This window comes from Octopus bimaculoides, chromosome 10 (assembly GCF_046866305.1).
Source record: "Octopus bimaculoides isolate indiv1 chromosome 10, ASM4686630v1, whole genome shotgun sequence".
In the NCBI taxonomy this organism is placed as follows: domain Eukaryota; kingdom Metazoa; phylum Mollusca; class Cephalopoda; order Octopoda; family Octopodidae; genus Octopus; species Octopus bimaculoides.
The window spans coordinates 7203672-7223193 of NC_142937.1; the positions used below are offsets into that span (position 1 = coordinate 7203672).

A 19522-nucleotide genomic window follows, 5' to 3' on the forward strand; every position below is an offset into this window, starting at 1 on the left:
GGTCACAATCCACCTGAGAGCCTTCTGACCCAAAACATTGCAGCCTACATCGCACCCCAACAGCAACGGCAACAACAGAGACACTTTAATAAAACTGTAGCAAAGATCAACCAGGAGAAGTCGGTAGGCCTGCAGCTTGACACCTGGAGAGGCAGGTCCATACCAACAAACAGCGTTGCAGGGCGCTGTACGGAAGGACCAGTTAAATTTCTCAGGGTCTTATTTGCTCCAGACCTCCTGGTGAACAATGACTAAGGGAGGAGACGAGCAGTGTAGCCAATCTCACCAAGAAATGGGCAGAGTGGAATTGTCCCTGCGATTCGATCATCTACTACCGCCTGACAGTTGTCCCCTGCCTCATTTCATGCCTGATATTGTTGGAGCGCGTGCTTTTCTACTTTCTATGGAAGAGACCTGTTCCGCTCGTCAGACGATACATCTCCTATCAACTGCCGTTTTACAAGCAACACACACAGGAGTATTGTGCGTGATTTTTATGATCATTGGGGACGATTTGTTTAACTAACCAGAACCTTCGTTAGTTACTTGGGCCCCGTTCTCTCTTACCCCTACAGGGCAAAGTATTTGAAGAAATACTGAAAAGTTCTGTTTTCGAATAACATTAATTTTAATGTTATCTAAAAGTTATTTTAATGTGCCTTTAACGGCCAGCTAGCTGAAGGGAGAATTGGATGGTGATAATAAAGCAGGCGAAGCAGTGAGTAAATGTAAGCAAACTATGATGCGCAGACATCTTCAGCGTTTCGTTAACGGTGAGTGGGTCTGGTCACCGTTCTTCAAACGGGGCTTTCCGAAGCTTGTCTCAAAGGTGAATTATTCAAACCCCAAAGAATTCCGCTCAACACAGGGCTATGATGCTCCCCCACTACTTCTGTTCGTGATTAGAGATGCACATATCGGCAGCCACCAAGAGACATGCTCAACTGGTTAAGGTCAAACAAGTGATAAGCAAAAGTGTAGTATTGAGCAGAATATTTACTGTCGCCCATGACTTATACCAAAACAACACAATGTACATAACACTTCCAATCAGTTAAGACAAGAAGCCATATGAACCACTGCTTGGTATTGCATCAGGACATTATTATTATTATTATTATTATTATTATTATTATTATTATTATTATTATTATTATTATTATTATTATTATCGTTATTATTTCTTTGGATTTTGCTTTGTGCTTATCCAAGTTGACTCGAAGTCTTACAAGTTACAAGTTCAAGCCGGTATTATGATTACGGTGGTTGATAAGTGCCATGTTTTTGTATTAGTATTATTATTAGTATTATTCTTATTGTTATTCTTCTTATCATCATCATCATCATCATCATCATCATCATCATCATCGTCATCATCATCTTCATCATCACTATTATTAAGGCGGCGAGCTGGCAAAATCGTTAGCACGTCGCGCGAAATGCTTAGCGATATTTCGTCTGCCGCTACGTTCTGAGTTCCAGTTCTGCCGAGGTCGACTTTGCTTTTTATCCTTTCGGAGTCGATAAATTAAGTAAACACTGGGGTCAATGGATTATTAGAAAGGATTATTATTGTTTTGTTGTTGATGATGTTATCTGACTTTAAATTTGTTCAGGGTCGATTTTGCCTTTCATCATTTCGTAGTTAAAAAAATAAGCTTCAGTTGAGTACTGGGGTCAATTTTTAATTGACTAAGCCCCTCTCTTAAAATTTAAAGCTTTGTGCCTATTGCAGAAAGAATTATTATTGTTGCTGTAGCTGTGGTGGATGTCATTACCGTTGTTAATGAATTTACAAGCAACACACACAGGAGTATTGTGCGTGATTTTTATGATCATTGGGGACGATTTGTTTAACTAACCAGAACCTTCGTTAGTTACTTGGGCCCCGTTCTCTCTTACCCCTACAGGGCAAAGTATTTGAAGAAATACTGAAAAGTTCTGTTTTCGAATAACATTAATTTTAATGTTATCTAAAAGTTATTTTAATGTGCCTTTAACGGCCAGCTAGCTGAAGGGAGAATTGGATGGTGATAATAAAGCAGGCGAAGCAGTGAGTAAATGTAAGCAAACTATCGCCACTGCCACCACAAGAGGCGGAAGAATCGGTTCGAAATAAAACGAGTGTATTCAATTACAGGTGAAACCAGAATACTTTGAAAAGACTAATTCAGCTACCGAAAAGGGTAGAAATCCAAGTCACAGAGGAGAACAGACGAACTATATGTCATATATGTGGCGATGACAGCCACCTGAGAGCTTGTGGGTAGAACCCACAACAGAAGGCGAAAGCATGAATTCCTCCGCTGCTTCTGATACGACAAGCTCAACTTCCACACGGGTATCAGCATAAAATGATAACAACTGCACTAGTAACAGCTACAATATTTAAATCAGTAAGCAACCAATATATGTGTGTGTGTGTGTGTGTGTGTGTGTGTGTGTGTGTGTGTGTTCCATAGCACTTACATAGCATTACCTGCCACCTTGGGTCTTCTGGATACCAATTCCTCCCATATATATATATATATATATATATATATATATATATATATATATGCGAGTAAAAATAAATACAAAAAAGGTGGGTTTTTTTGTATGATTGTGTATAGAGGAATATATTATTTTGCTTAAAAGAGTTCCAACACTCTCTGTTTTTTATGTTTTATTTATATTCCTGCAGAACTAATGTGGGGTATAGAATATGGAATATACAATATATAATATGATATACAATATACAATATAAAATAAAATAAAATAAAAATGGATGGCACCATGAAAGAAAGTATTGAATGTAGATGAAATATTGAGTGTTCAATATAAAGGATCAAACATATAAATATATAAATATAAATATATATATATAAAGGCGACTCGAGTTTCAGGGCTATTTCCCTTCGTCATGGCCGGTATGACAGACTTTAACAGACTGTAATAAGTTGGCTGGTTTTCTGTCTTTTATACCAATTCCTTTGGACGGCAGCAGTAGGTGTTTGGCTATTTTTAGAATTGATGTTAAATCTATTTTTAGAAATGATGATATTTTAATTTATTGTTTTGTGTGGGTTGTAGGGATAAGATTTTTAAACCCCAGTAGGTGTTTGGCTGTTCTTAGAAATGATGCCAAATCTATTTATAGAAATGATGATATCTGAGAGATTTTTTGTGTTTTGGTTACAGGGAAAAGATTTTTAAACCCCAAGTAAGATGGATTTAATCATTGCTTGTTAAGAGTGGGTTTGAATTTCTTAATAAAGTCCTTTTCTTTGCATTTTCTTTCAATTTCATTCCGGTTGTAAAGTTTATGGAATGGAAATATAATAAAAGTTTGATGACCACATGTTGCTAGATGGTTACTCAGTGGTATTTGGCGGACTTCTGGGTTTTTAATCTGTTGTCGATGTACCCGTGAGCGTTCCGATAGTGCATTACCTGTCTGGCCAACGTACAATTCTTCACAATTAGGGCATTTGATGCAGTAGATTAGATTTCTACTTTTGCAGTTCATGTTCGCATTGGTGAATATTTTCCCTGTTTTTGTGTTCATATATGGGCCGGTATGGATTGATCGGCATGTGCCGCATCGGCTATCATTGCATTTGGATACAGTGAATGTTTGATTTTTGTTGCTGAGGTCAAACCTTGCCTTTGTTAATAGTTTTTTCAAGTTTTTAGGTTGTCTCTTACTGAGAGTTATATTTTGATCTGTAATGATATTTCTCAATTCCTTACTTTGTGCAAGGATCGGTAAGTTCGCTTTGGCGATATTAAAGATGTTCTGGTGGCATGGATTTTGTGTCACTATAAATGGAATGATCTTTTCCTGTCTGTTTTTTCTTTGCGGTGTCCTCAGTTGTTGTATGGGTATTTTCGAAGCCCGCTGAATACCATTTTCTATGAGTCGTGATGGGAATTTTTGCTTCACCAGAAATTCTTTCAGTTCCATCAGGCGTATATATATATATATATATATATATATACATATATATATATATATATATATATATATATATATATATATATATATATATATATATATATATATATATATATATGTGTGTGTGTGTATATATATATATGTATATATATATATATATATATATATGTATATATATATATATATATATATATATATATATATATATATATATATGTATATATATATCAAAATAAGCAACAGGATATCAAGTAGTAATGCACCACGACCGTTTCAAGCGGCTCCATTTAATTGAACAATGCAAATATTACATCAATTTAAATGCAGTGCTATCTTCAGCTGCACAAAATGTAAAGCTTTTTAAAAAGTAGGACACATTAATATATTTTCTCTGAAATATTTTAACAGAATAGGATGATGGAAAAATTCATGCTCTCGCTAGTGTATAATAGACTACAATATTTTGGAATCGCACGGCGCATAGTGTGATCATAGGGTTGTAAGTGTTGTAATTCATTTCTAATTTATTTATCTTTTTATCATCTTTTAAATCTGAGACTAGAAGACTGTTTATTTTCAATAATGAACAAGAGCGAGTTGTAAACTCATGGTTAAGTATGGTCATAAATATTATCATAGGAAAGGAAATAAAACATTAGGAAGAATCAATTTGATAGAAGTAACTGTCTATAACTAAAGAAACAGGGTATTAGTAGACTTTAAGTGATGATTTTAATTACCAGTTAAAGGGGCAAGACACTAAGAAACCTAAGATGCTAATACAGGGAAAATTTATTAGGAGCACGATGGGGGAACGTTTATAAACAATATTGTTATGTTGTATAAAATAAAATTTGAGAATTTCAAAATGATATCATAACCAAAATAACTAAAAGGTGTGTATGTATCAATTATAAACATTGAAAAGGGAGATTATGCAGAATCAGTTTAATAGCCATTCTTGTACGTAATTAATGAATTTTTAGGTGGTTTCTATAAAGACTGCTCAAAGCATTTACATATGCAATATCTGGAAAGATAATTTATTAATTAAGTACAAGAATGGGTCTTAAAGAGATTCTACATAATCTTCCTTTTTAACGTTTATAATTGATACATACCTTTTAGCTATTTTGGTTATGATATCATTCTGGAATTCTTAAATTTTATTTTATACAACATAACAATATTGTTTATAAACGTTCCCTCATCATGCTCCCAATTAATTTTTCCCTGTATTAGTATCCTATATTTTTTAGTGTCTTGCCCCTTTAACTAGTAATTAACACCATGATTTACAGTTTACTCCTAATCTGCCTCTCTTTTATAGATAGTTACTTCTATCAAATTGACTCTTCCTAATGCCTTATATCCTTTCTCTCGGGGAAAAGGAATACCTATGATAATATTTATGATTATACCTTGCCATGAGCAGTCAACTCTTGTTCTTTATTCAAAATAGACATAGTCGTCTAGTCTCAGATTTAAAAGAGAAAGAGATAAAGAGATAAATAAATTAGAAATGAATTGCAATCCTCATAACCCTATGGCCCCACTATACACTATGAGATTCTAAGAAATTGTAGTCTATTCTTAGCCACTCTGCTACAGTAGCGACAACATGAATTTCTTTCATCTTCTTACTCTGTTAAAATATCTAAGAAAAAAATCATATTAATGTGTCCTATTTGTTAAATAATTCTATAATTTGTGCAGCTGAAGATAACACTGCATTTAAATTGATGTAATGATTGCATTGTTCAATTAAATGGAGCCGCTTGAAACAATCGTACTGCATTACTACTTGATATCCTGTTGCCTATTTTCACTTTATTCACCTCACTTCGAGCTGGTCGGATAATACCAAACTGACTTGGTGCTTCGACTTAAGTAACTAATTCAACTGAATCCTAATTACTTCTACATGAAAATCCACAGTAACATATAGAAAAATTTTATAAGTAAGTACACTAAAATAAATTATTTTAATGATTATTACTTTGTATTTTATTATAGTTCTTTTAGTGTATTTACTTATTAAATTTTTCTATATGTGACTGTGGATTTTCATAGAAGAGTTCATGAACTATGGTTCTTTTCTCTAAATTATATATTTATATATTATATACTGTGAAACTTAATTTAATTTTAATTTTTGATAAATTGAATTTAATTGAGTTTTTACCTGTAAATTTGGATTTTTATCCCTAATATATATACACAGAAATAATATAATAATATAATAATAATAAATATATGCAGAAATACTTATATATATATATATATATATATAATTATAAGATCTGGTAATTAGTCATATATTAATATATTAATTAATATCGATTAATTATCAGGGGGCCAGCACATTTAAAGAATCAAAGAGATTCAGAAATATTATCTGCAATCTCAGGGGATTAAGGTACATTTTAAAAATAACGTCGACCACTAACGTGGACAATTAATGCGCTAGAAATAGATCACATTTTGAGAACGTTTTAGGTCTTAATAGACACAAAATGTGATCTATTTCTAGCGCATTAATTGTCCACGTTAGTGGTCGACGTTATTTTAAAAATATATATATATATATATATATATACATAGACAGGCATACACATACAGAGAGGTGCACTTAAACGTATATGCTTACATGGACGCGTGAACATGCAAGTAAATAAAGAGGTGTGGGGGCATAAAGAAATATATGCTTAGGAGCACATGTAAGCTCATATAAAGACACTCATGTTTAAACATTCATTTGTTCTCCTACACATACACATGCAATTGGGTCCATATGGGAGCTGCTATAATTACAGGGACAAGTCACAACCCCCTGCTCAGGCATATATATATATATATTGAATTCCAGTCTGGGGATTGCAACTATGCTGGGGAACCGCCATTCACTTTGCTACATTTTCACTAAACATCCTCTGATATGTGTCATTTGGCGGATGAGGGCGTTTGACGTTGCTGCCCTCATATGTGTTTCTTGCCTTCAGGTAAGTTCGTATAGATATATATACATACATAAGTATATGTGTGTGTGTATGTGTATGTGTGTGCGTGGGCGTTGTATGTATATATATATATGTATATATATATATGTATATATATGTGTGTGTGTGTGTGTATATATACATATACATACATATATATGTACACATATACACATACATATACATACGTATACGTATATATTGAGTTAAATATAACTACATGTATACCATATATGAAAATGAGCCATTATACAGATATAAACGATCGTACAGGAATATTTATAGAGATACACAGCCATAAATACACACAAACACAGACAGACATATACACATGACCGGATGTAGAAATACGTGTCGAGATATGCATACAGACATCCATATAAATACAAAAATATATATACATATATACACATTCAAATGCACATATATACACATATACATATAGGCACAGATATACATAAAGATGCAGATATATATATGTATGTATGTATGTATGTATGTATGTATGTATATACACATTCATATAGGCATAAATATACACCATGTATACACATAAGTAATACAGACGGGTCCATACATATCCTACGTAGGTTTGGTCTTTTTTTTATGTGGATGGCAATTCTTTTCTGTGTATATATGAATATGTAAATGCTTTCCCAAATAAAATCGCACTTCATCTTTGATGCTTCTAGCGTGATTCACAAGCATTCAACAATGAGTACATTGCATCTTACAACAAAAATGGCTGTAAGCTAACGAAGTTCATGATATAATTTCTTCTTTCTTTGTCATTTTAATTTCTTATTACCGCTTTGTACTCGACAGACGCTTTGTTCTGTAGCATATGTGCCTTGAGTTCTAATACCAAGTTATTAGTATCGCTATGTGTGTGTGTGTGTGTGTGTATGTTAGTGTGCATAGATCATGTGTGTGTGTGTGTATATATATTTGTGTGTGTGTGTGTATGTGTATACAGATATATGTATATGAATTTGTGTGCGAATGCATACGTTTCCATCGATGTTCATGATGTAATTTTGAGTGGATTATGAAGCAGCTGCAACTTCAACAGAGATATTAAAATTCTTTCCCCATACAATTTTTTCCTTTTATTTGTTTGTATATATAAGTGTATGCCTGCGTCTGTGTGTATCTGAGTGTATATGTGCGTGTGTGTGTGTGTACATATATGTATGTATGTATGTATATATATATATATATATATATATATACACACATACAAACAAAATTTTAAAAACCACTTGTTAGTTGTTATTTTGCTAGCCACTTTATTATTATCTTTATTATTTTTAAGAATAGTAATGATACCTATTCAATTTTAAATTATTCATATATATATATATACATATATATATATATATATATACATATATATATATATATATATATATATATATATATATATATATATATATATATATATATATATATATATATATATATATATATACATATATATATATATATATATATATATATATATATATAGATATATATATATATATATATATATATATATATATATATATATATATATATATATATATATATATATATATATATATATATATATATATATATATACATATATATATATATATATATATATATATATATATATATATATATATATATATATATATATATATATATATATATATATATATATATATATATACATATTCATACAAATAAACGCTCTTCAGCTCGGGTGTGGTATCCATACAAACTTTCGAGTATAATTATATCTCAACAAGCATGATAATCATACAACTGAATTCATGATATTTCGGCACTAAGGGAATGTTCAGCAATAATTTGATATACAGGTTGCTGCTATCAGATGCATGTGTGTTCGAGTGGTAAGAAGTTTTACTTCACAGCCATAGGGCTTCTTGTTCAGCCCCGCAGAGTGGCACCTTGCGCTAGTGTCTTTTACTATAGATTCGTGCTAATCGAAGCCTTATGAGTGGATTTCTCAGAATGAAATTGAAAGAAGTTCGTCGTGTTTATGTGTGTGTGTGTGTGTGTGTGTGTGTGTGTGTGTGTGTGTGTGTGTCCTAACTATCGTTACACAGCTGGTGTTAGATTGTTTATGTCTCCATAACTTGCAAATACGTATTTGCATCGGGACATTTTTCGCATCGAAGGTCGGGGATTGTCGTGCGCTGAGGACGGGTAAATACTCAGAAACTCGAGTCCGTATGTATCGCAGATCAAAATGGGAAGGATGACTTCCCTTTGCAAATACAGACAGGACACAGATGGATCAATAGCCATCTGGATGAGATGTTCTCCTGGGGCTAAAAGCAACAGTAACATCCACCCTTAGGGGTCAGCCGCATTTAAGTGGCAAATATACTTCAAATAGTGCTCTGATTCAACTAAAAAACATTTAGCATACATTCAACCATTTAACAATAATGTGAATAAATTTTCAATTAAAATCGAAAAAGCTATGAACAAACGTAGGTTCGCATGTATGTATGCTCGTTTCTATTATTAATTATCTAAATTCTTTCTTTGAAGTTGTTGGTTTCTAACAAAGATACAACGCTCCATCGCTGGAATACATATGGCGAAAACAATGTCACATTTTAAACTTGAGAAAAAGTCTTGTGTAGTTTGACCATTCTGCTTAAAGATTGTATTTGTATTTGTGCGAGTCAGTTGATTTCTATGCATGTATATAAGTGTTGATGTGTGTGCATGCGTGCGTGCATGCGTGCGTGTGTGCGTGTGTGTGTGTTTGTGTGTGTGTGTGTGTGTGTCCTAGAAAGATATTGTGGCAACAGCGATCGGTTCCTCACTCGCGTGTTACTGCGCACCCTAAAACCAACCAGAGGTATTTCTGAGTCACCGCACTCATGTAGAGTGTCATCACATACGCTAGGAAACCCATAACTGAGACCCTGACAGTTACTACTACTCCAGGTTAGAGCAGACTTGGGAACAACAGTGGCTAAGATCGGGTGAGTGGCTAAGACCGGATGAATCGGTATGTATAGCGTGCAAAAGGGCTGGCAAGTCGATTTCAGGTCTGGCGGTTCACGGGGATCATATCTCAAAACGTGATCCGTTTAATTCCATGGAAGTTACAGCTTCGTCTGTTACCTATAATTCAAGCCATGCGGATTTGCAGTAGGACAGAATAATCCTCTGAGAGATCGTATACGTAAGGTCGGAAGAGCCATTAACAACAACGAAGCTCAGGGAGGCGGCAGTCATTCGAGAAGATTCTGCAATGAGCATGTATGAATGCGTATTTGCATGTATGTATATGTGTTTGTTTTGGTTGTATGTATGTATGCATGCATGTATGTATGTATGTATACCTGTGTGTGTATTACGTCTCTATATACATACACACACACACACACACACACACACACACACATATGTATAATCAATAATAATATAGGGATTACTCGTAGCACACGTGGGTGATTGGGGAAGAATGCGAGTTCTCACTCGTCTATATAAATTCGGAAGTACTGGTGTTTGGATATAAGCTATTCGTTGGCTCTTAGTCGAATACATATTTTGATTATTAGTACTCTCAAATTTATAATTGAAATGCCATACTGAAAACAGAAAGAAGTGAGTAAAAATGATGTTTACATCTCTTTAATCCAGAAACGCATATATAGTTGATCAAAGCCGAGTGGATTCGTTATTTTTTTCTCTTTGCCTGCGTGAGTTGGGAGTATTTCTGTCTGGGAGATATCTTATGGTAGTGGAATAGTATTTAACTGCTATTTCTAAATTTCGGTATGTGGTGGAGCAATTTTGCTGAACCCTAATTATAATTATGCATATAATTATAAAATTTTTGTATATATATATATATATACATATATATATATATATATATATATATATATATATATATATATATATATATATATATATATATATATATATATATATATATATATATATATATAAAGATATATAGCTAGCTAGATAGATAGATAGATAGATAGATAGATAGATAGATAGATAGATAGATGGATGGATAGATAGATAGATAGATAGATAGATAGATAGATAGATTCATGCATATATACATAGACACACATCTGTATGAATGTATATATGTACATCAATATAAAGCAATAAGATAATGATTCATAGAAGCTGCTAATAAATTCGATACTAATTTGCTTATTCACGCGAACATATGTGACTAATAAAATATGTGTGTTACTAAGATTTATGAATTTTGTTTAGTATAGAAACATTCAACACAATTTGATTTCTTCAATTGAACACTAACTGTCCTAGACACTTACATTGATTACTGATTGTCTTGTAATGTTTAATAATCCATTGACCAACCAAGGATAAATTGACCAATCAGGGATATCAATAGTTTTGTTTACCCAGTATTAGTATAGGTATATAGAAGATTTGATCAGTTTTAGTGGTAAGGAACTCTCAAGAGAGCTGAACAGTGGAAGGTCTTCAGAGAAGAAATCACCCTCAGGCAAGTGTTTCGGGGCTTAACTTCTTGCATTCTAACGGGGGATGGCCCCATCCAGGTCCGTTGACAGTTTTTAGCCACTTGCATAACAGATTTCATGTAGCTGGAACTCTTCACCGTTGACAACTGCTTTCAAAATTATACTTAAATAAGAAACAACTTTTGTTGTCAAGGTTACGTTAAAACACACAAATATTGCTTTCAAACGGTATGGAGATAGTTTTTGTTCCTCCTCGACCAGATCCAGCTGGAATATCCCTCCACTGTCTGTGATATTGCCTTTAGGTTTTGGTCCTGTCCTCCCCAGAGACCGAGAATTGTTTCATTCGATCGTTAGTAGATTTGCCCACAAAGCCTATGAATATCGTCAAAGTTTTTCACATTGTTTTATCATAGGAAATTAACATAACAACCGAATTACTGTTAGTATGAAACTGTACACTAATTCTAAGAAAACACTAATGTTGTTAATCGGCTAAGTATGACAAAATAAAACAACAGGTATCATTTGTTTTGAAAGACATAATCATGGAGTAATGCCAAATAAATCCTATAATCATTGGGGTAAGTGACGTGTCCTTCATCGAGCCCGACGTATCTCGACCGAAGAAGGCCAGTCAATACTGGCGCCGATGTAATTAACCATACCTTCCTAACACTACGTGGCTTGCCGCCAACGTTAAAAATCAATAATTTACAGTAAGAGAGTTTGTGCGAAAATGTTTTAATCAATCAATATTCTTTATATGTTGGTAGTAATATTCGTGAGAAAGCAAGTTATACGATCTCAATGCATGGATTATAGAAGAAAAATAACCATATTCCTTGCGCACAAATGATTCTTCGTTAGGTAGTAAAGCCTATTCATTCCAGTGGAGGAGAAAACAAATTGTTACAAAACGTTCAGGTCTTTGTCAAGGTTATAGGTGACGTTGTACATGGAACATATTACCTCAGTTGATAATATATTTGACTATTTGGTTTTGTATCATTATTTCAAATTCACTTTTGATCTTTCAAAATAATCCTGGGAAGAATATTTTACTTCATATTACCTCAGTTCACCAAGCTACCAGGAACACATATCTACAAGGAATAATCGGCACCAGATCGCAGACTCCAGTTCTGATGACAGTGTGTGATGACTATCACACAGATGTTTCACATATCTTCAACACATCATGCATTGATGGTCACCAACTAAGAGTACGACAGTTATCTTCTAAAGAATGTCATGCAAAGAAGTAAACATCTTATTATTTTCTCTCCAGAGAAAATAAATCCAAAAGGACAAACTAAGCGAGAAATATGTGATTCTCAATTAGAGAAGTTTCATTTAACTTTCCTTAACAATATCTATGATGAATGAGCAGGAGTCAAACCGTAACAAGAATATCATTGATAAAGATACAAATTTCAGGCAAGCCTATTATCTCGCCCTTGATGTCATGATCACGTAATGAGTGACTTTCGTGTTCGGTTAACAAAGTTTTACTTACTTGTATTGTAAAGATTCCTCTGTTCTTCGGAGTTGGCAAATTAAGACGCAGAGTACATTCAGGAAAAATATTAGATTTACCTGTAATATAGAGAATAAAGTGTTGATATGAAAATGAAATATTTAAAAACTGTATTTGCTGATTATAAGTTATATATATATGTGTGTGTGTGTGTGTGTGTGTGTGTGTATATATATATATATATATATATATATATATATATATATATATATATATATATATATATATATATATATCTGTGTGTGTGTGTGTGTATATATATATATATATATATATATATATATATATATATATATATACATATGCGATGGGGTACCCCAAAATAACTAGAAACGTCGTGTGTGGAGCAAGCCAGTTGTAGTTCTGACTTCCACCGCTGGAAGCCGCTTGATGCTACCCTCAGACATCGATCTGCCGACGGACGTCCTCAACTAGAGTCCTACTGCTATGTTTTTCAGTGCTTCTCCCCTGTTCGTCGATTTCTGTGATGGCTGAAACGAAGGAACAGCGTGCTTCTGTGAAATTCTGTCTGCTGCTGGGAAAAACGAGGTCAAAACAGTTCTCATTCTTCAAGCAGCTTACAAGGACGCCACCATGGACAAAAGACAAGTTTACGAATGGCTTCCACGCCTTAGGAATGGTCACTTGTTGCTTGAAGACCAACTTGGTCCAGGGCGACCGTCGACCACCCGAACGAATGAACACATCATGGAAATTCATGAACTAATCTTGGAGGACCGTTGCTGAGGAATTGACGAACTTGTTGATATGACTAGTGTGTCCTGGAGATCCTGCCAACGACCTTCGAGCGAAGAATTCCGAATGAAAACGGTTGCAGCGAAATTTGTGTCTCACTTGCTCACGGAAGATCAAAAGCACTCACGACTGAATCCGTGTCGTGTACTGAAAGAACAGCTGGAAGTTGATGCGGACCATCTTTCGAATGTCATCACCGGTGATGAAAGCTGCTGCTACCGCTACAAACCAGAAACGAAACAGCAATCAAGTCAATGGAAGCATTCAATGTCACCACGCCCCCCCCCCCCCCAAAAAAAAAGTGCATCAAGTGAAATCCAATGTCAAGACGATGCTGATTTGTTTCATCGATGTCAAAGGAATTTGACCACACAGAATTTGTTCCTCCTGGTCAAACTGTTAACCAAGCATTTTACTTTGAAGTTCAGAAGCGATTGAGATACTCGGTGAGACGAAAACGTCTGGCGATCGTGGTTGAAGCCAATGGCGATTTTATTAAATAAACTTACTCCTTTGTATTTCGAAATATTTTTATGTAATTTTGGTAAATACATCTGTTAAAACATATTAGTTTTATTTTCATTTTTGCGTAATTTAGACGACAATATATTCACCGCACCCTGTATAAATACATGTATACTACAATTTATGAATCTCACATAGAATACTACTTTACAGTAGTAGCCAGAGCATATAGACAGGCGTTAATCTGCCAGAATAATTCATCACGAGGTGCTAGACGATAACGAAGCAATAACAACCAATGTATACTACGAACAACTAACATGTTGAAAGCATTGTCGCAGCAAAAACGTCAATTCAATTCTAAACGAATAGATTACCATCTGTTTACAAGTTTATAAAATCATTTGAGTGGATTGAGACTTGCTTCAAGAGTAGAAGTCTGAAATGAGTTAATTTCCGTTTTCACTTCTAAACCTAAGAAATTTTATGAACGTAGCATTACAAAGCTCATTGATAGATGAAACGAAGTCATAGAAATGAATGGTGACTATATTAACAATTAAATAAATCAGATATTGTTTTTTAATAAGTTTATTGAGCCTCAAAATCAGACAGAACTTTCGTTACAACCTGATATGCGCACGCGCGCGTATGTGAGTCTTTTTGTCCGTATTTGTTATTTGTTAGTATGTTTACGTCCCTTTAACTTAGCGGTTCGGCAAAAGAATAAGTACCAAGCTTAAAAAAGAAAAAGTATTGGCTTAAAAAAATAAATATTGTGGTTAATTCATTTGACTAAAAGTTCTTCAAGGCGGTGCCCCAGCACGGCCGCAGTCTAATGACTGGAGCAAGTAAAAGGTAAAAGAAGACATTGATCTTGAAAGAAAGCAACAGCCACATCACGTCTGCTCCTTTCTAGACTATTATATGTTATTACACAGAATCAGCAAATGTCAGTAGTAGAAACACTGTTTAGAAGAACATATAGGTGTTGTGCTCTAACAAAGCACTAAATCACGAATTCCACAAAAAAATATACACTAATCAGCAATGCCATTGTTTAATGAACTAAGAGACCAAACTATGCCACGCAACAAATGTTAGACACGTAAACTACTAAATTACGCATGCCTCTCAGAAATGTGTACTATATGGATCAAAAACATACTAACTATAGAATAGGAGGAGACATCAAAAGCCTCACGAAAAAACACTGAATTTTTTTTTTTTTAATTCTTTTTACTAAGAGCAAAAACCAAACAAGCAAACCCATGAACAAGTTACTGGTGCTCAAAGTATTTTGGAAATTCGATTGAAAATTTGGTAACCATAAACTTAATTACTCTTGTATATCGTCTCCACACTAACCTACCGGCTCACTTGGCACATACCACAAGCTATGATTGTAACATACTAGAAAAGAGAAAACAAAACTAGCTAGGAAAAGATTGCTGGACAATTCTACTATACTCTACAGAGTTCCCCACGAAAACGGACTATTAACGATGGAAACAGTGTTGTACAATGCTATATACATATATATATATATACACACACACACATGACAATCAAATAATAAATAAACATGACTGATGACGTCAAAATTTAAAAACAAGCAAGAAACAACACATCACTTTTTAAAAACTGAAACTAATTGGATCTTTCTAATGCAGCATATGGGTGGATTTTACAAAAGTGTCTTTATTGGTAGATATATTGGAGACACACATAATACTGTTAACTAGTTGTTTAAATAACTGTTGGTGGGTGGTTGGAGCCTATGTTTATGTACGAATCTTCCTTGTTTCGATTATGGTAAGGTTTAAATTTGCCTGTGCTAGGGTTCATATTAATATCGAGGAAGTTGATTCTTTGAGGCTGGTCCTAATTGTGGTTCTTAGACTTAATTGGCAAAATATTTTGCATAATTTGTTCCTTATTCTTTTTATATCGTGTCCGTTTTTATTGTGTGTCACTACCAGTCCCTTGATTTATCGATATCATTACGAGAATCTCCGCAAACTCGACGAGACTTTGTGTTTTTAGCCAAAATGGATATGAACACCACTCCTCCATGTGATGGGCTTGAATAAATGTTAAGATATTTAAATATTTTATTAACAGGAAAGCATTGGTAGCCTTCATATACAAATAAAGAAATTTTATCCAGCAACGCAGTGTTGAGCGGTCATTTTCATCGTTCGACATTTACGTACGTATATTTGCGTGTAGATATGTGTGTGCGTATGTATATATATATATGTGTGTGTGTGTATGTATATATATATATGTGTGTGTATGTATATATGTATATATATACACACACACACACACACACACACACACACACACACACACACACACATATATATATATATATATATACATATATATATATATATATATATATATATATATATATATATATATATATATATATATATATAATACTTTCGTATGTAATAGTTACTGCTAATGAAATGTGTGTACGAGAGTGAATTGGCGTGGAAATTTTATTGCACACTTGTTTTACATTTGTATTCTCTGTTTGAAATATGAAAATGGAATTACAGAAAGAAAGCTGGAATAATTACTATTTGTTCCTCACGCGTGGATCTTTAGAAATATAACCGAACACATGGAGATCTAAACTTTGGTAACTTATTGAGATCAATAAATCACATAACACTAATATAATGAAGTTGTATATATACATCTCCATATCTGTGTGTGCATGTGTGTGAAGTAGCGTCTATGTAGTGTGTGTGTATGTTGTTGTTGTTTGCTATTGTTTTTAGGGTACTCGAAAAAACGTACTCGTTCCACACTTCTTTATATATGTAATTAAGGATTAAGTAACGATCAACAAATGATAAGAATGGGAATTAGTGTCAATGCGTGGTTTTCTGGGCGGTATGCATCTACCGCGAAAAAACAGGAGCTTAAATCCAAGGCTTTCGTTAAGAATTTTGGGACAAAAAAATGAAGATCGATTCACCGCACCATACATAAACACACGTACATATACGTAGATGAATCGTAATCAAATGTTTCCATTTCAATAACGAGCGTCTTTCACTACAGCTTGCAGCTAACTCATGCTTTGCAAGTGAAACTGGATAGACAGAAAGTGTGTGGAATTCCATCGAATGGATTGTATTTGTAACTCAAGGGTCCAGCTTTGACTCATACCGTCACACTGATTACATCTGAGAAGTACGTTAAGATTAATGTCCATTCAAGGAACTCGGTAGTTCAGCTTATTGTACAACTGAAAGTTTGTTGTGGGGATTTTTGGTTGAGATTAATATTCGCGCGCGCGTATTTATATATCTATAAACATATATATGCGTGTGTGTGTGTGCGTATGTACATGACGTATACATCCATACATACATACATACATACATACATATATATATATATATATATATATATATATATATATATATATATATATATATATACATATATATGAAGTAAAGGCGCTTGCCTCAGTGGTTAGAGCGTCGAGATTTTACGATCGTGAGGTTGTGAGTTCGAATTCCGGACCGGGCTGCGTGTTGTGTTCTTGAGTAAGACACTTTATTTCACGTTGCTCCAGTTCACTCGGCTGTAGAAATGAGTTGCGACGTCACAGGTGCCAAGCTGTGTCAGCCTTTGCCTTTTCCTTGGATAACAATGGTGGCGTGGAGAGGGGCGGTTAGTATGCATGGGCGACTGCTGGTCTTCCATAAACAACCTTGCCCGGACTTGTGCCCGGGAGGGTAACTTCCTAGGTGCAATCCCATGGTCAGTCATGACCGAAGGGGGTCTCAGCATTATATATATATGTGTGCGTGTGTGTGTATCTGCAAATATACATATATGCACAAATGTACAAGCGAGAGATATATATCTACATGCTGAGACTATTACGTTATCACATCAGTAAGTTACCCCATTTCATTGATATCCTTATGAATGACAGAATGTTTGAATATGTATTGGTTTTTATTTTGAGAAAAGACTTAACTAGTTGGCCTAGGAAATGTGAACAGTTGTTCAGTTAAAAGAGGTGAAAGTTTACTGAGGCAATTGACAATATCTTCGACATTTTACTTAATTTATCGCATTTCAGCGACAGAATATTAAATGTCTGATACAGTAAGTATGCACCTGCTATGGTAATTTTTATTATTGACGTTCTCTGTATAACTCTTTAAATCTCAGACATATTGTGACGGTGAAATACTGTTTCTTTTATTATGTATAAAAGAATATATTTTTCTTTTATCATTATATATAAAAGAATATATTTGCTCTATAAACCTTTCATTAAAACGGTTATAGTAAAACGAACGTAACTTTTTTTTCAATACAATCTATGAAGGACAGCATTGCATGTTGCACATATGCTTTCATGAGACATCTGCTGTTAAGAGGCTGGGGTGTAATGATATTTCTAATGCGTTTAAGTTTGAGATTTCTATATGTATAACATGTTATTGAACTTGGCAACGACCAAATCGGTGTTACAACTGTCACTTTCACTTCCTTTTTCATTGAAAAATAAGATTTAAGGAAAGATTGAATAAGATGTGTTTGCGTGTAAGGTGGGATACACCTATATCAGATGTCATATTTAAACTGGAAAAGCGCGGGATGAATAGGATTTTCTGTTTAAAAAATCCTCTCTTTGTAATGCTACGATGATGAGTGTATTATATTTGAAATTAATCTACTAGTTTTAACTCACCATTGTAATGATGTGTAACATTAACACTGCTAAACGATTTTCCGTTTGAAGTTATGTTAGTAATGTTACTGATCAAATATTTATTGGAAATTATCATTATGTTTTCTGTATGTTCGATGTTTGTAAACTTTTTCTCTTTTTTTTTATAATTATGTCTAGAAGTTTGGTATTTTTATTATCGTTTGGTGGTTATCTTTAAAATCAGATTTCGAAACCTATCGACATTGTGGCCATTGTTAATATGGTGAGAGAAGTAACCGTTATCTGTTAGAAAAAATATCTTCTACTTTAGCTTTTGAACAGGTCAATGTTTTATAAGTGAAATTATGTAGACGGACACTGATATATTTCTCGTGAGTTATCCTTTTCTTTTCCAGAATCTTATCTTGAATGTACAAGTCTACTAATTAATGAACTTAGCTCCCTGATTGTTATCCAACGAGATCTGAAAATTTCTCTTTATCCAGTGAAATATTCAAAGAAAATCACGCACTTTCTGTAATGCATTGTGGATTTATCATTCACAGCGAGATTGCTGCCAAAATCTAAAGCATTTCAGAGAAGAGATTTCGTAATCGTAAAGAAGCTGTATTAGTAA

General features: G+C 33.8%; 1 protein-coding gene across 1 annotated transcript in view; it reads right to left on the minus strand.

The window, feature by feature from the left end:
• The window catches only part of LOC106871453 (corticotropin-releasing hormone receptor 2), a 294443-nt gene that overhangs the window by 24275 nt on the left and 250646 nt on the right, over positions 1–19522 (minus strand). Inside the window, exon 9 of the mRNA XM_052971021.2 lies at positions 12945–13024. Coding sequence (XP_052826981.1) covers positions 12945–13024 — 80 coding nt within the window. The remainder of the gene's footprint in view (positions 1–12944; positions 13025–19522) is intronic.